Source organism: Malurus melanocephalus, unplaced genomic scaffold (genome assembly GCF_030028575.1).
Source record: "Malurus melanocephalus ecotype Western Australia unplaced genomic scaffold, MMel_1.1 scaffold_173, whole genome shotgun sequence".
Lineage (NCBI taxonomy): Eukaryota > Metazoa > Chordata > Aves > Passeriformes > Maluridae > Malurus > Malurus melanocephalus.
Genome location: NW_026623405.1, coordinates 574143 through 599013, shown reverse-complemented (window position 1 = coordinate 599013; position 24871 = coordinate 574143). Strand labels below are relative to the sequence as shown.

The 24871-nt window shown below is 40.6% G+C and overlaps 2 protein-coding genes across 2 annotated transcripts in view; both read right to left on the bottom strand.

The window, feature by feature from the left end:
- Nucleotides 1-1731: 1731 nt before the first annotated feature.
- GCSH (glycine cleavage system protein H) lies at nt 1732-10679 on the bottom strand. Its single transcript, XM_057372529.1, has 5 exons — nt 10544-10679; nt 7150-7229; nt 6064-6127; nt 4383-4514; nt 1732-3801 (listed from the first exon to the last, which is right to left on the bottom strand). Exons 1-5 carry the CDS (start codon nt 10662-10664, stop codon nt 3704-3706), a joined length of 495 nt encoding a protein of 164 aa, XP_057228512.1. The 5' UTR covers nt 10665-10679; the 3' UTR covers nt 1732-3703.
- Nucleotides 10680-10728: 49 nt separating this feature from the next.
- Nucleotides 10729-24871, bottom strand: part of LOC130577288 (polycystic kidney disease protein 1-like 2) — a 35067-nt gene continuing 20924 nt past the window's right edge. Inside the window, exons 25-43 of the mRNA XM_057372532.1 lie at nt 24565-24666; nt 24175-24353; nt 23689-23835; nt 22995-23194; nt 22613-22839; nt 21911-22124; nt 20701-20929; nt 19712-19943; nt 19166-19262; nt 18394-18534; nt 17490-17675; nt 16335-16662; nt 16103-16236; nt 15055-15182; nt 14559-14719; nt 13626-13836; nt 13107-13208; nt 12328-12459; nt 10729-11528 (exon numbers count right to left, since the gene is read on the bottom strand). Of these exons, the coding sequence (XP_057228515.1) occupies nt 11403-11528; nt 12328-12459; nt 13107-13208; nt 13626-13836; nt 14559-14719; nt 15055-15182; nt 16103-16236; nt 16335-16662; nt 17490-17675; nt 18394-18534; nt 19166-19262; nt 19712-19943; nt 20701-20929; nt 21911-22124; nt 22613-22839; nt 22995-23194; nt 23689-23835; nt 24175-24353; nt 24565-24666 (3276 nt within the window). The 3' untranslated portion in view covers nt 10729-11402. The remainder of the gene's footprint in view (nt 11529-12327; nt 12460-13106; nt 13209-13625; nt 13837-14558; nt 14720-15054; nt 15183-16102; nt 16237-16334; nt 16663-17489; nt 17676-18393; nt 18535-19165; nt 19263-19711; nt 19944-20700; nt 20930-21910; nt 22125-22612; nt 22840-22994; nt 23195-23688; nt 23836-24174; nt 24354-24564; nt 24667-24871) is intronic.

Sequence of the window (24871 nt, the reverse complement as noted above, 5' to 3'; positions counted from 1 at the left end):
AGTCAGGGCATCGTTCGCGGCCCGATGCATTCTTTCCACCGGTGACCTCTGTTTATTAAATAATTCTGCGATGTTCTCAGGTTTTCTTCTCCAGACTATTTAGTGCAGGTGGTGCAGGTCCTTTACCTCTTGTTGTGCTTCCCACATCGCAGCAGAAAAGCCTCGTATGCTCAGAGGTTGATTGATTGATTGATTGATTGATTGATTGATTGATTGATTGATTGATTGATTGCTGCTTTCAGTTTATTCACTCGGCTGGGCTGAAGATGGAAGTCGTGTCCTTTTTATGTCTGTTGGGCAGATTAAAGCTCTGTGATAGGAACTATTTCTACAGGGAGATTTTAGATTCCCAATCTAKCAGTCTGACAAAAGGAGCCATGGGACATCACCTGTCTGGGGACACCAGTTCAGGCATGTATTGGATACTGAGATCTGCTGCACTTTTAACCTGATCATCAGTGCTGCTTAGCTAATTGTCTTACTGCTAATTTAATGAGAGTAGAGTTGACACTGCCCTTCTTTCATGCTCATCAAAACACTGCCAAGTGCTTGGATATATTTTTGTTCTTTTAGTTTTAAAAATTGATTTTTTTCTCTCTAGTAATAAGCAAAAATTACCTGATTTGTATTTGTAGACATTACAAGCCCAAGATTCACAGAGAGATGTAGCACTCCATTGGCTGAAAAACAGACAAAACTTAAGGTATGCAAGCTTTTGGGGAGTGATGTTGACAAAAATCTTAGAAAATAAAATATGGATTGAAAAACTTAGTTCCAAGTTTAGCTTCTATAAGTCAGATAATTGGGGAGATAAAGGGGTCAGTACTTRTGGAACAGTGAGGAAATGTTGGCACAAAGGAAGGTGATGATATAATTAACCCCCAGGAGATACAGAGATGTGATTATTGGTTTTGGGATTATAACCTGCCATAAACCAAATCTCTCCATTGAATCTATAATACATATAAATTATCCTGTAATTGTTAGGTTCTTAAACTCAGGATTAGGACGTCAAAGGTCACAGATAAAGTGGTTATTTTTGTAAGAAATCACCTCCTTTATTAGTTTTCTGTAGGACCACACACTGGTGAACATGTTGGAGCTTTTCTGCAATGATTTATACAAAAGCATTCAAAATTGTGTGATAGACCAAAGGTAATGCACATTCACTCAATCTTTTTAATTTGATAAAGACATTCAMTGTGGGTTCATGTCAGCAAGTGCTGCATTCATGYTCTTGCAGTCTGGCATCAACCAGTGCCTGGTGGTCTGCCCGAGGCCTCCTGCTGATGCTGAACAGAGTGAAGTTGGATGATTTGCAAGCTCAGAGCTCTGCTTGGGTAGCAAACATAAAACAAGGAAGAATACATTCTCTTGGCAGCATAATTCAGGTAACTGAGTGAATTTTAGAAAGGTATACATGGTCCAATAGACATAATTTGTCCTAAACTGAAGAACACTGCAGTTCTTTTTTTAAAAAAAAAAAACAACATGGAAGTACTATTGTTCCCACTTCAAGAAGAGTAATTTTAAAGTTGTATAAAATTTTTAAAGAATTGGGGATAGAGTCATTCTKGGTCCTCCTCTTTAAGCAACAGAACATCCATTTTCCAACTGTGCACTGAAAGGTTGAATTCTGCTTCAGGAGCTTTTCCCAGACAGCTGTCATTTATCCACACTGACGTATGTAAATTGCTTACAGTTTAAATGGGCAAAATCTGAGGAAGAGACCAGATTTGCCAGTTTTTATTGTTCCCCAAATTCGTTAGGGCATTACAGAAATTATTATTTTATTGATCAAAATAAGAGAATACAAACATTTTAAGGAGAAAGTSGTATAAAAATGCATTACAATGCTCTGGACTAACCTCTACAGTTAGATCTACAAGGGTCCTATATTACATGGCAAAAAAGGCCTGTTACTCTCTAGTCAAGTTAGAAAAAAAGACAGTGAAAAAACCAGCATCAAATAGAAACATTTTCCTGCATTCCTACCTTCATTTGCCTGCACTTGCTGTATTTGAAATCAGCTTTCTCTTTCTGAAGTGCACTGGGGGAGTTTGTGAGAAGCTGGGACCAAGCTCCGAACCCTCTGGGCCCTGAATGTTGTCACAATAAATACTGCATGGTACTGGGAATAGTGGATAAGTACTGAGAGATTTTAGAACATTTACATTAGGTTAACAAGAGCTTTTTGTTTATCAACCACTGCCAAGTTAGAACTCCTGTGGAACAGTCAAACTCCCTCTTTCCTCTTATTCATTCTGCGGCTTAACTCCTGTGGAGAAGATGAAACCAGCTTAAATAGACAGTGGATTCTCTCTTGGCAGGGTTTTGATCCGTGACTTGTCTAGGAAAAGTTTGCTCCTGCAATTTAAACTCAAACCCATCAAACCAGTAACTTTGATATCCCTTCAGATCATAAAAGAAACCCTCTTTTTACACATAGAAAKGTTTCTGTATTACCAGCAGTGTATTTCTGCCCTTTAGAAGCGGCTGTGATTCATATCCCTTTCGAAAGAAGGAACTTTCAAAGGAATATGAATTTTGCTTTAGTCATCTTGCACGAATTAAGCATTCCCCTGCTTCCTCTTAGATCAACTTAAATCATTGGGGTTTGTTCCCATTTTGTTCTTAGCTGCTAATAACAGTTTTTAAATTGGGGGAAAGAAGTTTTAGACCAAAACTTTGCTGTACTATTCTGTTTTTCTAAAGTGCACGTGTGTACAACACCGTACTATGAGGTRTCACATCAGCTTAGAGTGCACATTTGTGGATTTGAAATCTAATGGAATCAGCTGCTTTAGTTCACTGCTTTGCAAAGGGAAAGTTTTAGGTTCAGTCCCATGATGTCCTTAGAGCAGTTGCCTACTTGTTCTGAAATACAGACACACATGGATACATGATTTGTCAAACTATTGCTGATCACACCATTTTCACAATTACCTGCTCTGCTGAAATCACGAAAATTGCCAGGCACAAGATTTAAAATTAATTACTTGTGACTTAGCTAGAGTTTACTAGACAAAAATAAAGCCTAAATAATCCCCTGTAGAACCTTGATAAAGTCACTGCAGGAACTTTGCACACTAAGAAAGCATGAAAGAGGAAGGCAGGGCCCCCATCCCTCCAGCTTCACAGGCAGGACTATTTGATTACACACTGAAAAAAAAAAGCCAAGGATTAATAAATTCTGTAAAGAAATAAGAATCACACAGAGAGGTAGTTGATACGGCTTCTCCATTTTTGGTATCATCTTTGCAGCTCTAAGAAAAAAGAATATGAGTAGGTTAGGAAGACACTGCTTTTCAATGGCTTGGGAGCAATAGAACAATATTTCAGGGAAAACTGTAGTCCAGGTTATGAGAACAGTCATGTGCCTACAACAAAATTGCCATATTAAGGCTGTTGTTACTAAATTTGATGYCAAATGAATCTTGGGAACTATACATTTTAGCAAGTGAATTTTGTTTCCCAAAATATTATGTATAACATSTGAAGTTACATGAATTAGACAACRGAATAAAAAACCCTCACAGGTACAGAGATGTGAAACACTTTTAGCACTGTAATTATTTGTATACTTATATTTGTGACCATAAGTGGTATTTTTCAAGTTGCCAAAACTGGATATTAAGTATGTCCTTGATTGATGACAAACTACACCGCCATATTTTATATGAATTTATTTCATTATTCCAGCTCAGTCCTCAAGGGATTTTGTGTATTTCTCATAGGCATCTTCGGTCATCAGTTCATCAAGTTCAGCAGGGTTTTCCACAGTCATCTTGATAAGCCAACCTGTAGTTAGGAAATGAAAAAGCAAGAGACTTGGTAATATCATACAAGAACAATTCATTCACATTATTGCCTCAGGAAAGCACCCCCAGCAGGAACAACCAGCCTTGGATCATTGGAGAATCAGCCAGGTTTTTGTGCAGGCAAAACAAAACGTCGGTATTTAAAAAAGAAGAACAACCAACCAAACCGTCACAAGAAAGGGCCTTTTGAGTCAGAGCAGTTGTGTAATTTAGTGCTGCCTCTGACAGTGGCATAAGGACATGCTGTCTGGAAAGAATAAAGGAACCTGACCTCTCWCTATCATGAACTSATASAAGATCCAAAACTCAGAAATGCAGTCAAGGGAAATAGATTTAAATTCAGCCACAGTGTATATCTGAACAGAAGATGCTGTAAAACCACTGCTCAAAGATAAGACTGTGATAATGCTCTAATGTTAAATTTTACTGGGCTTGAAYTATATTCAGTATATTCCATTTAAGTCTCCACACCATTAAACTGGAAGAACAAGAATTGCAGAGCCATTTGTAGTAGCAAAAATCCACAGTGTTCATTATTGAAAGATAAAAATGACATCTTACCATCTTGATAACAAGATTTATTGACAAGCCCTGGATTATCTGCAAGGGCAGCATTAATCTCAGTCACTTCTCCTGAGAGAGGGGAGTAGAGTTCACTAGCAGCTTTCACACTTTCCAAAGCCCCAAACTCATCTGAAACAGAGAATATGATTCAGTRTTTCTGAGGGRAAAACAYAAARYACTTCAAMTCTTTTAGTCAAACATTCTGGTGATGACCCAAACAATGAAGGARTATCTTGATCTYGAGCATCAAAACTGTCAAACAGATTGAAGTCGCTCACTTCATGACAAGGATCAGCATTATTAAATTTKATGTTTGTGCTCCTGAATTCTAGGGAATTTGTGCTAGCTGGTTGCTACAGAAGAGACAGAAATTCCTTACATTTGGTAAATCTTTTGCCTAAAGCCCCACAGCACATGATACGATACTGACTTAAAAGRAACAACACCCAGCTCTTGCTGTAAGAGACTTAAATATGCCTTTTATCTATAATTTAAACTTTTTCATAAATTGTTTGGTTACAAAATAAACACAGCCACAATTTCAGCAATCCCAWTTTTCCTTTAGAAACGCTATCAAGTGTTATATTTGCACTCACTGGAAACACACATTAGTATTCAGAAGCGCCACACTGGAAGCACCCAGYGGCTCTTCCCTTTTTCCTGTTTTGCAGGGAGTTATGGAAATGGTGCCTGGAGCAATGTTAGTCCAGAGCAGTTCTCAGCCACAAGCAAACAGGACAAGGGCTGAAGGAGCAGGGAGCTGTCAGAAGAGTAGATAGGCACCAGCACAAGGGATCTGAGAACAACTTGTTCCGGGAAAGCTTGGAATTAGACTGAGGCCARAAAGGGTAGAAAAGAGAAGAACTTAAATGGAAATGAAATTCCTTCAGATAAAGCAAAACTACAAGCTGGTTAATTAAAATCCTACACAKAGAGACCTTTTGTCTAACAGTCACCATTCAATGTAATAGATTTGGCCAAAACAGTTTGATAGGGATCTATCCCACAGGAAGGATGGCAGAAGAAAGGCCTTCTACTTTACTTCATAAACTTACATTCCTTTTTCAAAAATTGACTGAAGCTAATGACAATCTTTTCTTCATATACTACCAAGACAGCTCTCCATATTAATGCAGGAAAAGGCTTTTAATTTCTACCTGTTATGTTCACTTTCTTTAACAGGAAAAGTTACAAAATTGAATGATGAAGAATGTAATAATTTTTATATMACTAATGAGCAAAACTGTGATTACATTTGWTACCCCAAAATTAYSGRRKGTCTATATTTGTGGAGAAATTAGAKCTTRATATCAATTAGAAGTTTCACATGATGCAAGTCATAAAGTGTGTAACTGGAGAATTACAAACACTTGCAAGTCCAGATCAAAGCATAAATATTTTTAAAACAGAGTATAGATAAAATTATTACAAAAAATATTTTAAATACTTTTTGAAATTTTTTTTCACAATTTAATAGGCAGGTATTTTCTGCCACTAAACATGATCTGACGGTGAGCATTAGAAATTAAAGCTTCTCTTGTAGAAATGCCTGCATTTATTTTGCATCCAGAAGTTTATAATGGTACTGGTAAATATTATTTCAGTAAATCCAGCTTTGCAAAGGAAGAGTGGGATGAGTAGAATAATCACTTCGAGAGCAGCTAGAACTGAAACTTACCGTGTTTACTCAATTTTGTCCCAACTTCGGGAAGACTACAGTAAACAACATCTCCTAACGCTTCCTTAAAAGAAAACAAAAGAATCATAGAATAGTTAACAAAACTATACATAGGAGAGAATTGATACAGTAACTCTAAAATCAGCATATAAGTATTCTCTAAATGTTGTTCTCATTCTTTATGGATTGCTATTTTTCACTTTCTTAGCAAACACTTAAAATTAAAAACCTGTTTTGTTATCATGCCCCAAATACCAAATTATTATTTCTCTATTCAGTGTGAATAGCCCTCAGGCTCAGTTTACATGCAGATTTCTTCTGGCAGAATGAGGAATAACATCTGCTGATCTTCTTAGCATCAGCTACAGAGAGCTGTTAGGACACAATTTGTCCTTGCTGACTTAATTGGGATCCTTATCACCATAAGAATTGGCTCAACTCTTCCCTAACTTATGTACCCTATCTCACAGAAGAGCAGAGATCTCAGAGTATTTGTTATTGACAGAAAACTGAAATTAAAGGAAATGCTGCTTGTCCTGAGAAACATTAATTCCATTTATTGATGGTTTGTCCCGTTCATTTGTCTTAAGTTTCTCATACCAGCAAATCTCTGCCCAGAATTTGCCTGTGACTATTCCAAATCAAATACCTACATGAGAACAAAAATCCAAAGGAATTCCTAACCTAGAACAAGAAATAAATGTCATGCTGTACATCTGTTCACATCTGTTCTTCAGCCAGAGGGATTTCACCATATTTTTGTGTTCAAAGGAAATTTGACCTAAAAAAAACATGATGCCCTCTTCACACAGCCATGAATTCTGCTCAGGYTTAGACCTGAGCATCAAAGTTTCTCACTAAGTTCAGCTCTCCACAGGTTCAATCTGAAGCTATTAAGACCTTATCAAAGTGCTGAAGTAGCACAAATATCACAAATAATGTGGTAGATCCAAGTCCAAACAATCATGCTCACTGTGTCGCATATGCAATTAAAACAATAAAAAAACGTAAGTGTCCAAAGAGCAAGGACAGAGCAAATAGGCATAAATAAACATTGCAGACTTGGGCAAGGGGGASAATCAATACCTGCGCAAAATTGCTGATTCCTACTGTTCCAACACCATTTTCCACTGAYACCCATTCGTGCTTGTCTGTGAATTTGCGGGCTAAAAGGAAACACATTTGATATTTCAGAAAGAYGTGACATGTTGCTCGCTTAAATACAGTGACACATTTGCAAGCTTACACTGATGGGTTTTTCACTGAGTTTGTTCATTTTCTGGGATAATATTTTAAACAGCCCATACAATTTACAGAAGCACCTTGTTCTGCTCAGGACATGCTCAGTGGCAGGGCAGAGGCTCACTGGGTGTCCTGCTCAGACTATTGTCAGCTCCCGTGCAATCATCTGGAGACTGATTCAGTAAAAGAGCGAAAGGAACAGCTCTACTTCAAAAAGAAGTGCCAATCTAAAGTTTATATGTGTATTTTACTCATAGTTATAAATTTATATGATAGCATAGTGACTTTTCATATGTATCTAGTGTTTTAATTTTTGATAACCACTTTATTATGGCTGGGAAGGCCAGTGCTAATGACTCTAGAGACACTGTCAGCATTACAGCATCTTATTCAAAGAGTAAAATTCTCACACATCTATGTAAAATTAAGGCAAATTAATAAATGACAAATTAATAAGGGACTCACAGACAACTGCTACTTAACAGAACTGGCTCTCTGTTAATACTGTTACTGTGAGAAGAGCACAGTAATTACTCTATTATCATTTTAAAATAGGCCCACTTCAAAACTTGTGAAGTCTTTTCACAGCATTTTCAATGCAATCCTCCTTACATTTCAGATCTGTAAGATTCAAGTATTATTAGAGATTAAGATTTATTAGAGGTGATTTTTTTCTATAAAGTCATATGGARAAACTTTGAAAGAAATAACTGAAACAGGCAACATTTTTCTTGCAAACATTTCACCTGGAACTTTTCTTACTCTGAGCATTTACATCCTGCCWTGTCCATTTTCTCACTTCTATATAAATTCCCTGTAGATACCTTCCTATACTTTTTTTTTCTATTTTAATTAATTTATTTTTTATTTTCCACTTGCAGCACCCATCCAGACAGGCAGAGGATGTTGCAAAAGGTGGAAAATATAATTTCCAAAACAGCTTCCTGAGCRATTACTGCCACAGTAGTAGACCTGCACCTTTTGTTTGAGTTTAAAATTCTCCTCTCAAGCTCTTCCTGAGGCTGGACTCTTTATGGCAAACACCAGAGAAACTACACTTCTGCAAATCCTTGTATATTTTCTAAAATGGCACATGAAGAAACACAGTAGCTCTCACTGTAGACCTGCTAACATCTTTCCAGACAGTCAGTCAATATTTGRTGCTGCTTCAATTGCAGTGATCCTCTTATTCATCTCTGAAAGGTTCAAGAGTAGCAAGTCTCAGATAAAATGCTTTGTCTTAGAACAAGGCCTAACTTTTATAGAGCTCAGCAGAGCAATTTGTAGTTTTACAAGTACACTACACAAACAAGAATGAGTAAACTGTAAATAAACTTTCCCATATATTATCAGTTAAAAATCCACAGAGAATTTCATTTACCATTATTTATAACTATAAAAAAAAACCCTCATGACACACTCTAATGAACAGAATCTTAAATGTCTTGCATTATTTCGGGTCAAGACGTTAAACCSATGGGAATTCTATTGGAAATGAGTAATGAACCATAAGAATGGAGAACGACAACTGACAAATCTCAAACCCAAGCTGAACATTTGTGATGCTACACATGTCACAAAGAAAGCAACCAGTACATTTTTATTTTGGACAATAATGTTGTATATATCTGTTTATAAAGCAAGGCAAATAAAAAACACCAGAAGATTTTCGTATCAGTTTCAAATATAGCAGTGAAATGTCCTGAACAGTTAGAAGAGCACGTAACTTCCTTGCAAGAAAAAAAAAGAGGTGAAAAATTAAAATTCTGAGCATGCAACAAAAACTCCTGCAAATAAAGTAAAGGTCAAATTAAGAACAGTTAATAAGTAATCTCAAAACTTGAACCTTGATCTTATGTGGTCAGCCCATTAAATAAATCAACCTAAAGGAATATGAAATACCAAAGCATACCAAATATCTCTCTGCATTCTCTTTCAGAAAAGCAACTGAATTTATTCTAGCTTCACTCATTTTAACAGGACTTTGGTTTCAGCTGACCTGACCCATTCTTAACTCAGCTCTTCATTTAGTGTAACCTGTCTCTATTAAATATGTCATAAATATATACCTGAAGAGCAAACTCACACCTCCACAAAGGGGCATACCAAACTTTTTCTCTCTGCCTAAAAYAAAAGCAYTRTTGGTTATTCYTTCAAGTGATAGGTATAGRAAAAMAATGGGTACATTGATTAGAATAGTSAGAAAAACCTTAGATCTTGACTCAATTTGCAAGTGATGTATAATAAATGTTGTTTCAATGGCAGCAGAAGGCAAACAAACAGGTAGGTTTAAGATTATCTGGAAAGAAATGGATGAGCTTTTAGTGGCATCACTTTAACAACACATTCTCCTCCTCGCCTACTTCTTAAACATTTCTGCTTACCAGAGCACAACAGATTCTGTTTTTCATACTTTTGTGCATAACTTCCATTCAACGAGAGCTTTGACAGCAGCAGATGCCTTCAGAATTAACTACACCAAGTGCAAAGTCACCCCAAGAACTGATGCAGGAGTCCATCCCCTGCAGCTGTGGCTGCACASGAGCCAGAGCCAAACTTCTGCAGCCCAGAGCATTCAAGGCCCTGCAAGCCCAGCTAGGGCACCCACCCCTGCCCCTTTCTGGTGCTGCTGATGCTCTTTGGATCCAACATCAAGTTTACGAGCGTCAATCCCGGGAAAAGCGATCCGCTTTTTTGGGCAAGCTGGTGWTCTCCCTGCTCGGCCCACTCTGCGAAGCCTCTATCTGGGAGCAGAGGGGGATTCAGCCGCTTCGCTAAAAACTGCAGTGTGGAGATAAGGTTAAAAGTTTCCTGCCCACTAACGGAGGTGAAGCTGCTCCTGTGAGAGCGGGATCGGGAGGGTCAGCACGGACCGGGGCAGGTGAGGGGCCCTCCGAGGCTTCAGCTTCTTGCGAGGTTCCCCGGGCCGCACCGACACCGGGGRGCTCCGGGCGGCTGCAGCATCGCTATCCGCGGGCCCACCGGCACCCGGCACGGCGGGAGGCAGGGATGGAGGGGCAGACAGACGGATAGAGGGCGGCCAGACCAGCGCTCCGGCCGCTCCGGGCACCCAGCACCGCCCGGCGGGAGCTCCCCCGCGGGCTGGGCTGAGGCGAACCCCCGAACCCACCCTGCCCACCCTCCCGGGCACGGGCACAGGCACGGCCGGCTCCCCGCGGCACCGGGCCGCTGTCCCGCCCGCCCGCCGCGCACCTCCCTCCCTGGGGCCGCCACTCACCGGACAGCAGCAGCGAGCTGGTGCCCAGCCTGCGGGCCGCGGGCCCCCGCGGCGGCAGCGAGAGGAGCGGGCAGCGCGGCGCCAGCACCGGCCCGACCCGCCGCAGCGCTCGCCACGCCATCTTTGCCGGGGGCGGCCGGGGGCGGTGCCGGCGGGAGGCGGCGATGGCGGCGGGGCGGGTCCGGGGCGGGCGGCGGTGGCTGAGGGGAACCGCGGGCTGTGAGGAGCAGCCCGGGCCCGGCTCTGCGCCCCGCCGGCAGCGGGCACCGCTGAGGGCATGAGGGAGCCGCCATGTTCCGCGGCGGGCGGGGAGAGGATTCAGCCGAGCCGTGCAACAGCGCGGTGTTTATTGAACAAATACAGGTGCCAAGTCTACAGCAAGTGCACGTGGGACGTTTCGCCTAAGGGTTACCGCTATTTCTTAGCTATTACWCCAGAATAACACGCCGGCAGCGGTTTGGGGGTGAATACCGCGTGGTTTTCCCGGAATCGCGGAATATGCCGAGTTGGAAGGGACCCACAAGGAYCAAAGGCCARTTCCTGGCCCTGCACAGACACCCCAACAATCCCACCCTATGCCTCAGAGCATTGTCCAAACTMTTTGTGAGTCTCTCAGGTGTGGGGTCATGCCCATTCCCTGGGGAGCCTGTCCARTGCCCGAYCACCCTCTGKGTGAAGAACCTTTCTTAATATCCAACATAAACTTCCCCTGACACAGCTCCAGCCATTCCCTTGGGTAAGCCCATTTTAGGCAGAAGCKGTAATAATCTAAGCCTATAATCTAACTAACCACTGTAGCTGATAGCAAACAGGTAAATACTTTGCCCTCAAGCAAAGTGATTTTCGATGTGGTCTTCATTCATTCGCTGACGGGTTGTTCTGGTTGTTCATCTGTGACTGGCTTCTCTTCCTTCTTGCATTTAATCCCAAAGAAACTGAAGAGTTTCATTAGCATTARATCAACAATCTCCTCTTCTTCTGAAGCCTGAAATAACAAGGAGTAAGTTACTCAGAGGTGCACACTCAAAGTGGATTGTCTCTGCTGAAGCTGGAGCAAGTTGCAAGACAAAATCTCTGCTTGAGGTGAAATAAGCCWACTTTCATTCTCAGCAGGAGTGACTGCCAAGCAAAACATCGTGCCAATGTTTTTATCCAAACAGAAGCTCCAGATGAGAATGGACACTACAGAAATTTTGACTGTCAAATCCCGTGGAAATCTTTTGACAGGAGCCTGGAGTGCCCTTGTCAGCTCCCAAACAGCTGGTGGGATATACAATGAGACACCCACAATTTCTAGATGAAGAAATGAAAAAAACTAAATATATCTTGTCTTCTATTGGCCATGTCCTTTGTTTTCATCTCCCTTGACTTTATTTAAAACACAGGGATTCTGGGCTGTACTGTAGTACTAAGCTGGATTTCACACCACACTATCAATAGCTTGAATGGGTCAGACACTCACAGTGAGAGTTTTAAAAGGAGCTGTAAAGCCTCATGCACTTCAGTAGCAGTTTTGGCACCAATTTCAGTATAGCACAGCACAAGCCCAAGAGTTTTTTGTTGGATTTRGTATGTGAACAGAAGGCTACAATTCAGATCTGAACAGGGACTCATCTGAACAGGAATGGACAGTGTAAATCTGGAAAATCTGAAGTGTGTTTTCTGAGCAAATGTTGCCATCTTAAGAGCTGCACTGAAGTTACATGGTTTTCATCCATAGCTGAACATTTTAGTAAACACTAAACAAAAAAATGTTAAAAGCACAAGAACTTAGATGGACAAACCTGGTAGTGCTTCTGCTCCTCACTAAAAGCAACCAGAATCACTGAAATGAATAGATTCAGYACCACAAACGTCATAAAAACGATGCAGGATCCAATTAAAAAGGAGCCTAAAATTGGATTGTAGTCCAAGACCTGTATAATTCATAAGGTAAGACATCATATTGTGATTGTAACCACAAACAAACAAAAAAGCATACACAMATACATACATACATGCATACAGTGTTGGATCCATGGTCTAAAAACATCCACTAAGGAGCACTCCACAGTCTATGTCAAAAAATTATCTTAATCCACTGAGAAATGTTGAAAGGATATTGAAATATTTTAATGACCTTACTCAAAAAGTGCTATGTAAAGAATAACAAAAAAATATTAACATGAAGTTCCTTGTGGAAGGCCTTGCCTTTCTKGGGAAGATAAGAGGGGGTGTTCAGAACAAACACAGGGCTTTGCCCACATTTCTATCATCTGTAGTTTTTAAAGGAAATTAYTCAAAACTTTTTGTAATCAATTAATAACACCTCTAGCTGAAATGTGAGCAGGTTTCTTAATGAAAGAGCCTCCTCAAGGTCAGAATAGGAAAGGAAAGAGATTTCACTTGGTCTTTTTTTTTTGCTCAGCAGAAAAGGTAGCTGCTTTTGGAAGCTGTGGAGCTTGCAAAATTAGATTAATGTTTAACACTAATTGGAAGTCTTTCTGTCTGCTGGGTCAAAGCATTTTTGATAGCTGAGATGCCAMTTGTGTCGTGCCAAACTTCTTAAAATGAGATGCGTTACCTCCTCATAGTTGAAGATTCCCAGCTGGAGACTGACCATGGTCTCTGCCGAATCAAAGAGAGTTTTGTAAGAGTAGAGCTTCCAGCCAAATATCAGGTTTGCCTGCAGAGGACAGAAGTCATATCTTGTGTCATGATAATTATTTTCCACTTATGAACTAGCCAAACTAGAAAATGATACTTTCTGGATAAAGCTTAAATTGTGGAGAATTCAGAATTTTTTTTTCCTGTACTTCATTCTTTGTGACATCTATTACACATAGAGAATCCTCATTTTTAATCTCAGTGTAAGATTTTCCACTAAATTTCAGTTTGCAAAGAACAGACAAGTGGATTTTAACTTCTCTTTCACTCATGTGGAAGACTTGGGCTTTAAGCTGCTAACCTAAGATTTAAACAGGCAGCTTTATTCCATTTTACATGGCAAAGTTGTGTTGCTTTTAGCATTCAGAAATAGTAGATTTAACCTGACTGTGCCTGGAAATGGACTGCAGACAACAGAAAGCACTGTTGTACTCACAGCAATGGAGTAGGCRAGGAACATGATTGCAATAACAGTGATGAATCCAGAGATATCACCCCATGCCCTCCTTAGYGTTGATGTGATCATGTTCAGTTTAGGGTTGAGCCTCAGTAGATGCCACAGTTTCACTGTGGAGAGAAGCACCAGGAATGCAATCAGGTAGCCAAGAACTGCATCAGCTCTCGCTGTTTCACTGAAGCTTACAGAGCTGTTAGAAAAAAAAAAAAGAAAAAAAGAAAAAAAGAAAAAGAAAATGCATAATATACCATGCACAAGAATCCTTTGAAGTGCATAAATGGGTATGATGGAAAAGCCTGTCACCCTGTCCTTGGTTTCAGTGGGGACCTAGTGAGTTCTTGCTACAGTGTTTCCACCTGCCCTTCCTACTGTGTGCACCCAAAAAGCTCAATTGTGCATGACAAGGGTTTTTTTAGGTTTTTTGGGTGTTTTAAGGAGAGGAGKTCTAGGCTGCCCCAAATTCTGCCCCTTATCCTGTGATTCTACCACCTCTTTCCTGGGTGACCATTTTTAAAAGATGTTATAATGTTCTATTCTGTACTAAATAATCCATTACTGTCCTCTAACCAATGGCTTTTTACAACAAAGTAAAAGGCCGATTATGTGCTTTCTGGGTGGATATCCTATAGCAGAAAGGCTTGTTGGTTCACAAGAAGGTGATACAGACAGGAAAGTAAGAGTTAAAAAGGGAAACTTGGTGCTTAAGTCTGCTGGATTTTATTAGAGCAGTATCAGAAGAAAATCATATTGCTGACACAAATCTAAACCCTGACACACAGGCTCCATGAAAACAGCCATCTAGGATAGCATTATCTAGCACAGACAAGCTGCTGTCTGGGAAGAGGAAAAAATAGATTTATTAGTGCATGAGTAGCAATAATAAAGGATGCACTAAAYAGCATTAGTACTTACTCCTCTTTGTGCTCCTGGTAGTAGCTGATGTCTCGGGTCCCAATGACTGTCCGTTTCACAAACACTGACAGAGCACTCCAGCTAATCAATATAATGGCAATCTCTAGGATGTTCCACTTGCTGTGGAAATATCTCCATCTCAGGCTCTTCATCAGCTTTCCCTGTGAGGAGTTTTACTGTTTCATTCTCATGACTCCATATCATACAGTGCACCCCTGGAGATTAGGACAATACCCTCCACAATAAAGCCAATGACTCAGCATCAATAAAACTACATCTTGCACTAGTTTCTCGTATCTTCCTCAAAAGCAGCACTCCAGCCAAATAAACTGTTGCCTTCCTGTTATTTAATACYGACACTGTACTTGATTCAATCTTCCATTGGTGTAGCAGCACCAACACTTCTGAAATCAAGTACGGTGCTAAAGCTTTTGTCAGTGAAATTAATACCAGGCACAAGGCAAAGCTCTCAGCCAAACTTTCCACTAAGCCTCACCTGTACTATCATGTAGTACACAATAAAGAGGAAATAAATGACTTCTGCTGCAACCACAAAGATGTGGAGGCTGTTGGTGTAGGGGTAGAGCCGGACACTTTGCAGCTCCGCGCTTGTGAAGAAGGCCCCTAAAAAACAAACAGGGGTCACCTCAGGCCTCTGACAATGACACMTTTCTGCCTTCATTCAAACAACTCAGCTCACCAGTAAGACTTCTGTACTTGCTTTCACATCAGTGTGAGTCTGAATCCAGCCATCAAAGTAAGRTTTAGACTTGACTATGTGAGTAATCATATAAAAGTTGGAAATTTTCCTCAAACAGGAATTTCGGACAGTCAGTGACTTTTACAGTGGTAGGGCTGTCTTGTGTGATAGCACAATAGTAATCCCAGCAGGGCTGAGTTTGGACTGGACTAAAAATGCAGAAATGTAGCAGAAGGACTTGGAAATTTAACAAAAAGCTGAATCTCATTCTAAACCCAAAACGAGCTCAGTTTTGTGGTCAGTTTGGGCATTTTCCAATACTTGGATACACCCAAAGGAGGCTGCTGCTCAGATCAAATATTTTCYTATAGCCTCTAAACCAGAATCTGCTTTCACTATTCTCTTTGTTGTATCCAGATTATGTATTATGTGATGACATATCTATACATCAGAAGTCATCTGGAAAAATAAAAGACTGAATGCTAGTTGTATTTTTGTCTTAATATTGCATTGATTAGCTGAARTGATTAGGAAACAGAATTTTTCTTTTTCTTGTTGTGTAAATTCTGGAGATCATGTTTCAGTACCATGTTTTCTTCATCCATAGATGACCACAGCATAAGYAAACATAAGATATTCCATTGTGGTCTCTTTTACTGTGATGTTCCATTTTTTTCCTAAATGGCTTATACAATTTGCATTGATTCTCTCATGATTATATTTATTAAAACATTTGTCTTTACTGAAGAAAGAACCAGGAAAACACTGATAGTGTGTAAATCTACTTTCTGTAGGTGCATTACTTGCTCTCTTCAGGAATGTGTAACTTAGGAAAGGTTCTCACCTAAAGCATTGCTTTCAAACATCAGGCTTATAATGCAGAACAGGTTCACGTTGGCATTGTAGACTGTAAATTCAACAAACACTGCTCTTGTGAAGGTGTCTAGCCAGACATTGTTGAAAAGGTACTGGAGAATTCTGCCAAAAGAAGGTGTAGACAGTGATCTAATTCATGCAGGAATGAAACAGCATCCCAAGGAGGATACACTGATAATTTACAAGAATRCAAGCAGTACCTGGAGGCATTCTTGGGATCAGTTCCCAGGTGAATCACAAATCCCCCTCCACTGTAGATGGCAAGTTTGCCCCARCTGGGGTGCCCTCTCAGTTTGGACTGACTCTGATACTGCCATGCTGAGCTCAAGTCAGAGGAGTTATCAAAGACTGAGGTATTCCAGTGCTCCCCATAAGCTGCTGTATCTTCTGTTTGTAGGGAGTATGGAGCATGACATTCCTCAACTACRTGCTGGAGTCTGGGAGAAATAGGGCAGGTGTCTGCTTTCACTCTTACTTGGCGAATTCGAGCACTACYCACCAGCTTGGAATTGCCATCTGTGATAAATCCTAAAGGAGAGAGAAATGAGCAGCACTGGCAAKATGACAAAATTAATAATATTTCTTAATTTCATTTATGATTCACTCATGCATTAATATTTTGCCATATTTTTTTTTTTCTCGGAAACACTGTAAGCAAAATAGTCATGCAAATGAAATCCTCATGTTGATATGAAGTGAGTTCTTAAATAACATTCACAATAACAGAGTTCCATCTCTCTTCCCATCTGTATTTTATACAGAAGGAAAGTGAGGCTTGGGGGAGAAAAATGACTCACCTTGAGTCCCATAGCAGAGAGTAGCTTTATGCAGTTGTTCATGAAGAACAAATCTGCTAACATATGTCAATATTTACCCTTAAATGTGAGCTGGAAAATGGGTCATATTTTACTGGATTTGGCTAGATAGAAACATGCTGATATTGCATAATTTGTATTCACATTAACCCAAGTCCTGATGCAAACAACTCTCCTGAGGAAATGCTTTATGGTGCCACCTGTCTGCAATTTTTTTTTTTTTTTTTTCATTTTGGAAAGAATGTCGTGTAAAACTGAGAATATATCTGAATACCTGGAGTAAGTAATGTCAAATGTGAAAAATTTTGCCTTGCAGTGTAAAAATTTTGGATTATATTAATCTAAGGAAAATATCAGGGGATGATTAACTTGGGATCAAGCTGTGGGAGTGTTGTTATCCAGTAATATTCATATTACAAGCTTCCTTGCTAGCCTCATACACTCACAGTCCCTTTCTCCACTTGAATATGCAAGTTAAAGATAAGTATTAAAATAATGTTACAGAATCTGGCAAGATGAAGGGAAACAGTGTCACTGCACCTTTATATGATCCATAAAGATTTTTGAGTAAGGTAGTGTTTGCCCACGTGAAAAAATCCTGGTAACTGTAGACATCGTGGAATCCATCTGTAAAGCTGTCCTCAATGTGTTTGTTTAAATAGTAGGAATTGGGGTCTCTCTGCCCATAGGCAACCAGCAGCAGCATCCATAAAAACCCCAGATAGGCTGAAAAAAAATAGGGAGAGACAGCRCATGTGAGCTCTGAGATAACAATGCTGTTCAAAATAGAATGCATGAATGATTACTGCTGTCAGCACCTATTAGGCCAAGGAGGTCCTTTGTAGACTCTGAGTGACCAATGCTAATGAATGCATCCAAGTTACTTCAATGTGCTGCAGTCTGAGTGTTTCACATTTGGAATATGAGTARCAGCCAAGAAAGTAAGTGGGAAGGATGAACAGAAGGAGTCGTGACAGCTGTAAATTAAATGAGTAGTCCAACTTCGTTCCAAGTGAAGTTGAGGTAATTTTTGCCATTGATTTTAGAGGAAATAAAACAGGGGCATAAATCATTATCCATGGATACTATCTACTTTTAAAATGAAGGCCTCCATCTGCTCTTTGATTTCACCTTCATTTAACTGTTGACCTCCTCCTTTTATCCTTTCTACTTTTCTTTACCCTCTCATGTGTTTGTGATGTGTTTCTTTATCATAAAATGAAGCCTCAGGCACACTTTTATCTCCAGCTAACATTCCCACCTCCTTGCAGCTCCAGCTGCCATGGAACAGCCTGTCTCTCTCTATATCGTAACAGCTGGCAGAAAGCTGAAGATACGCCAAAACTTTGTCACCCAAGAGAACAATATTTCCACTGATGTAAAATTACTGATGAGTATTACTGAATAAAATAAAATTACAAGATAATCTACRTGTGGATAATACCCAGGATTTCTCTGATGAGGGCAAATGCTTTCTGCTCCTTGATGCAGCTGATTTTCATTTTCTCCACATCAGCAGCAGGAGGTGGACGGTAAATATTGCTTCTACTGTCCCTTCGGGCTCCAAAGAGAGGGAGTGAATCACCTGTGAGGGAGAGCAGTAAACTCTGGAATAAGTTAACAGATTATYCATGTCCTGCTTTTTGTTTCTTTGGACATTCTAAGGAAACATTTCTCTTTAATGTTTTCCCTTAGGAAGGCAGAGGTCGTGATTTGAACAATTTGTGTAGCAAGGCAAACAGTGGGGAGGGAAGGAGCTCACAAACACCATGTGTTGGGTTTAGGAKCAGGTATTGTCCAGGTGTCTTTAGGCTGAGCATCTCAGGAGGTGGTTTATGCATAGCCTGAGGCTGAGCAGGGAGGAAGCTGTAGGTCAGATAACTTCACTGTGCTAGGATTCCTGTGTGCTAGTGATACCTTTATTTAGATATGATTATGACTGCAGAAGCCACTGTTGGGTTTATAGGAATAGTACAGATAATTGTGGTTGTGGAAAGGTACATAACCTGAGAACCTTCATATAGGGCATAAAGGATGTGAGGAATTTCTTTGTGAGAGGTTTTAGTTATGCTATGGTGTGTTTTGCACTAGGTCACTRAGTTGTGGAATGGTTAGAGGTTTGGTTGCAAGCCGGTTGAGCTGARTCACATATTAATTTACAAGGCTTGGCGAATCCTGCTCTTCCTTTAGTGATTTTTCACTTTGCAGGCAGTTACCTGGTGCAGATAAAGGCCCATCAATAGCTGTGTTTTCYTCATCCTCATGTTCCACTTTCTTCAGTACCAGAGCAAAAAAAGCAGCAAATCCCAGCACCTGGAAAGAAACAGCTATAGACTCACCATATGCCCATTTCTTATAAAGAAGCTCAGGCATTGACCTGGATCCCTTTGGTTCCAGGCAATGCAGGAAAACAACTGTGCTTTGGGTTTGTTGAACCCATGCAGCTGAAGCCTGTGAACAGTAGAACAATACCCAGGCCTAGGGTTCRTCCAGCTAAACTGATTTTGTGACACATCCTCCCTGGTCAGAAACATCATCACATATAAAACCCTGACAAAGCAAGGGAGATGAAACTGATACAGTTAATGCCAGCAAAAACCGACAGAACTCTGTAAACCACCTGCCTGCTCTTGTTTTAAGGGAAAAGACTTCTCATTTTATATCTCAAATCCTGCAGTTCTTTCGAACACGTTACATTGTCTTTCTGCAGTGGTAGAGGATGAGTTCATCTCAGGCAGTGGTTGTATTTCTGAGGCTCYCACCTTTAAGGGCTGTGTGATGAAAAGGCTTTCCAGGAAGGAGATGACCATGGAGATGAGCCACTTGATGGAGTTCTCCTTGCCATAATGGAGTCCATAGAGCATGGTAAAGAACCCAGACACACCGCTGGTGGCTGCCACAAGGAACCATGCAATGAACACAAACCACCAGGGCAGCCCTCTGGCARAAAAGCTTTTCTTGTCATCACTGGGCAAGTTTGGAGTGTGGGACCACCTYGAGAGTCAACCAGAAGAGAGAAAAATCAATTTGCAGTGGAACAGAAACCAAAATCGCAGTCATCATGTTCACTGGGAACAGGCAGCMTCTTATGATATAAAATCAAAATATTCTAAATTCTTTTAATTAATGCAATTATATAGGATATATAGACAGCAAAAAGTATAGTGAGAAAGAATAACAAGGAAGTGTGCACAGATCAGCTAAAATCAAAGTGTGATGGGCTTATTTACCCCTCAGTTCATGGATAATTGAATCTTCAGTAGAATTATTGACCAATCTATGTGTGCATTTAAGCTGCTGAATACATCTCTTGTGATCACTATAAAGGCCAAGTGACRTAATTAGTGCAACTGTTTTCAATACTTCCAACTTAATTATCATATTGCACGGAACTATTTTTGTCTGGTTATTAATTTCTCTTTATCCATACATTTTCAGAGACTTCTGTGACTTTGGAGCTGGATGATTATGCCAGCCCTTTACTATCACATGGAATTGCATTGTAACTTTCCATTTTGAAGGCACAAATGACAAACAGCAATGATCTGTCATTATTGCCTTTGTGTGCACTTTACAGTGTGTGGAAATTTCTTTGTTGCTCCTACAGTGGTATAATAGTAAGTCTTATTTTTACAGATATAATAATAGTTATCTAGCCCATATTAAGCAGTAATTATTTGGCTCTGTCATCCTATCCAATTTGGAATTCATGACCTGAATTTACTTTTACTGAGAATGAGAACAGGGTTACCCTTCACTGATGGATGCTGATGAGCAGRTTTGGTTCTCCAGGAGGTTCTTCATGTGCTGAACCTGGCAAACAGCTTGTGTGTAACTCTGAGGCATCTGAAATTTATGGGGCCCCAGTAATTCCAGCTCCATCTCTATGTGCTSGAGTTGCATGTACAAGCAGCGATGGTAATCACTGTATTTCAGCTGGTCACAAATTCTCTTCTCTGGAGTTGCACTTCTTGTTTTTTCTGCTGGCAAAGATTTATTTATTTGTTGAGAAAATAGTTRTTCCTAGATTAAAATACTGTTCAGTACAAAAAGTGGTAGAACTTGAGCTAAAGATCATTAATGTGACAAAGTGAGGAGTAACATTTGTAAGAATGTGTAAAAGCAGCTTTAGTACCAGAGCTTAATGCTCTTCTACTGAAAGGGCCTTTCTACTGAATTCTTTCTACTGAAAGATTTTTTTTCCAGAAGGCATCTTAGTTAAACAGCAATCCTAATAACTTAATAGACAGGTCAGATCAGATCAACTGTTAATTTGTTCATCATGTAYCTGTGCAATTAGTAGCTTGGTAGACTCACTGGAAAAGCCAAACGTGAGTCTTAATTAAATCAGTGAGATTGTTTACTCATCTGTTCTTTAGYTGAAGATAAATGAATGCCTAGATTGAGAATAAGACTGAAAGGAACAACAGCACAAGGCCAAGAAGAGAAAAAAGGACAGATTRAAAAGACTGTGAAACCACTGATATTTGTGAATCTTTTTGCTGGTAGATACTAGTCCTTCTCCCAAGCCAGACTGGTAACAACAATTTGATTCTACAGCATGAGAAACAGAGATTTCAGTTTTCTTTACTCAGTTAGGTGCTCAGTGGTGCAGTGAAAGAACAAGAGACAATGGGTGCATCTTAAAACATGGGAAATTTCTGATCATAAGGAAAAGTTTGTGTATTGGACACTGGAGTACATTGCTCAGAGAATTTGTGGATCTTCATCCTTAGGGACATTCAACACCTGACTGGATTTGATCTTGGGCAGTCCTGCTCCTGCTGACCGTGCTCTGAGCAGAGTGGTGGGATGCAGAGATCCCTTCTAAYCTCAGCTATTCTGTGATTCTGTAATTGCCTTTGAGTCAGAATGTAAGAAGAGCTTGGGTCATCACATCCAGTGCTATCATCATTTTGACTACAAGGGTTTCAGCAGGCATTTCACAGTGTGTTATTTACCTTGTATATCCACAGCACCTAATGTGACAGTTATAGGGCCATCCTTCTTGGTGTCATCATAAAACGTTTGCCCAGCTCTGTTCTGCTGACAGATGATGTCCTCAACCAGTGACAGAAGTGTGTTGATGTTAGTTGATTTTTCAAGATCTGRTGCTGAGGTGAGAGATGGAGTCTTCAGGGCTTTAAAGAGTGAGTTGGCAATTCTTCTTATGTCCTAGGAAAGACAGCAGCAACACAGCAGTGACTCTGGCTGCAGTGGCTTAAGCTGATGTGATCTGACAGCATCACTGCCTGGGAGCTGCATCAATTGCTAAAATCACCAGAATGGATAAGAATAGCACATCCTACAGTGCTGGATGTGACAGGCAGATTTCAGTGAGTTCAGAAAGTCAGCTTTCAGGGTTCAAAAGGGCAGCRTACCCTCCTGAGGACCTAAGCTGAGAAAGATGTGGTTCATGATAYCTTTTATCTTTGCTGTCTTGCTTCAGTGATTTGAAACACAGTGATTTGGTTGCACACAAACTGTACRGCTGGGATGTACAAAGGATTGCATTTAGGTGGACAAATGAGTGCTTTGCACGAGTGGTAATTGGCTTTTCTCTTCAAACAGGCTGAAGGGTATCAGACGGGGTACTTTTGTGGAGCTGGGGAAGCCGGCAGTGCGTGGCAGCAGAGGGCAGTGCAGGATTCACTGGGACTTGCCTTTGTCACAGCCTCTGGAGTGACAGAGGCAGCCTGGGTGGCCCGGGGAGTGGGAGGCAGCCTTGGGGACACTCGACCATTCTTTCCCGGCTTCTTCTCTCTCTCCTGCTGGGCTGGCCGGGGTCGTATGTTCCTGAAGATCTGCACAATGAGCAGGTTGATGGGGAACATGAGGAGGGAGCTCTCAAAGCCTATCATCACTTCCTGCCATGTGAACTCGATCTTACCTGTCAAGGTCAAACAGAGAGAAGAAGGAATAATAACCCCAGGCAAAATAAACCATCAAGTCTCTCTCTTGTGAAAAAGCCCATTTATTCAGCTCTAGCTTCCAGATTCTACTGTCTCCCTATTTGGCTGCCTAAGCAATGGTGARGATTGTTACCCAAATCCATTTTCTGCTCAGCAGGATCCTTTGGCACACCCCAGAACATGATGCTGGTCAGCATGGTGCAGAGGAGCAGTGAGAAGCAGCAGGACACACGCTGGGCTCGTGTGAAGGAGCTTCGTGGGGAGCGACTGAAAACTGAGTACCAGATATGGCCATCCTGGAAACCCTTGGAGGTCTTCATGAAAAACAGATTGCTGGGAAGGAGGAGAGGGAAATCAAATGGATTTGTAGAAGGGAGAGGGAAGAACAAAGCTATAGTTCAAGGTCCTGACCTGTTCATGCTCCTAGGCACTATCAGAAGATACAATAATTAGGAGAAATTACCAAATATCATGGAATAGCCACAGCCACTTACATCCTTTCATTTTAACCACAGCATGGAGGGAAAGCAAATAGTTCCTATYTAARTTAAGAAAGTTACACATAAGAGAWGATGTTTGGGCRTMTGTAGGTCTCATCAGTCTATCCTTTTTTACTACCAATATTTTCCGTATGGTACTATTGTTAAGGTAATGTTCAGATTTACTTAACCATCCTTCCTTTTGCCCTTGTTCGGAGCCCTTTAAGGAAAGTGGAAAGATCTTCATTGTTTTTATTTTTGTCTAGGGCTTTGCTCAGTTTTTTTCATGCTTGTTTTTCTAGACTGACTGCTATCAAGAATAAAAAAAATACATGAAGTAGGAGGTACCTGAATTGCTTCATGTCCTGTTCTGTTGCTACTGGGAACACTTTATCTAGGACACATTCTCCAATATCAATGGCTAGCCAAGAGTTACAGAGGAAGTACCATTTCTGATCCCATGCCAGATCATGGACTAATACACGATTCACATACCTGTTGGAAAAACACACAGGGCACATGTCACTGAGTTCGTGAAATGCAGAGCTCAACAAGACTGTKGAGGACAAACTCTGACCTTCAACTTCTTAGGGTGAAAAACTTAGGTAAGGCACAGAACATATCCCATCTCGTACCAGACATGGGATATTGGAAGCGCCCCTAGTCCTGCAGTTTATGATTTGGTCTATTCATCTGCAAAAACTAGAATCTAACACTTYTCTTTCTTGAATTGTAAAAAGGATAATTTTCAAGTGCTAGAAAGAAAAGCTGTTGTCATTATAAAAAAAGTATTTGTGGGTCTTTACTTCCCAGGATCTCCAGACCTCCACTTACCAGGATGGACTGTCCCCTGAATTATCATGCCACAATCTAATACTCTGCAGTTCCCCAAGAGGGAAGAAGGTACAGAGGAGGAAAACATCCACTCCTCCACGTTCAAAAACTGGTGTATCAGGATCATTTAGRTGGTGGGGCTCACTCTCTCCATCCAGTCCATAGAGGGTGAGAGTGACCTGGAAAATAAGAAAGCAAAATGAAGATTTGCACATGACAATCTTATGTGTGATTATTTCTCCATCATACTCTTCCAGCTTTCATCAGACCTCAGGGCTTTCTGGCTCAGAGAGTGCATTTGAGCTGTCCTGTTTAATAGCCTCAGGTGCTCCATTATTCATCCAGTTCCCTAAACAAATAAATTCTCTTCCCACACAGTGCCACTGATACCTTGGAGGTTGTGGCTGCGCCACGGCGGTGTCCTGTGAAWACTGTCACCAGGTAACGATACTGAGCAAAGGGATCATTGTCTTCCAGGACTGTGATTTTCACCTGCAGAGTGACATGGCACAAGCAGTGTGTTAGTAAGTATAGATTCCCTAAAGCTGTGAATAGCAATTTGTCATCTTGTAAGCATTTGCTTATCAATAAACAGAGAGTTACAGAAAAAGGAGTAGGACTGGTTAAAGACTTCCTATTAAAATGTGCTAGGCATGGTGRGAATTGGCCTGAATACATTGACTTTATTAGCTGGAGA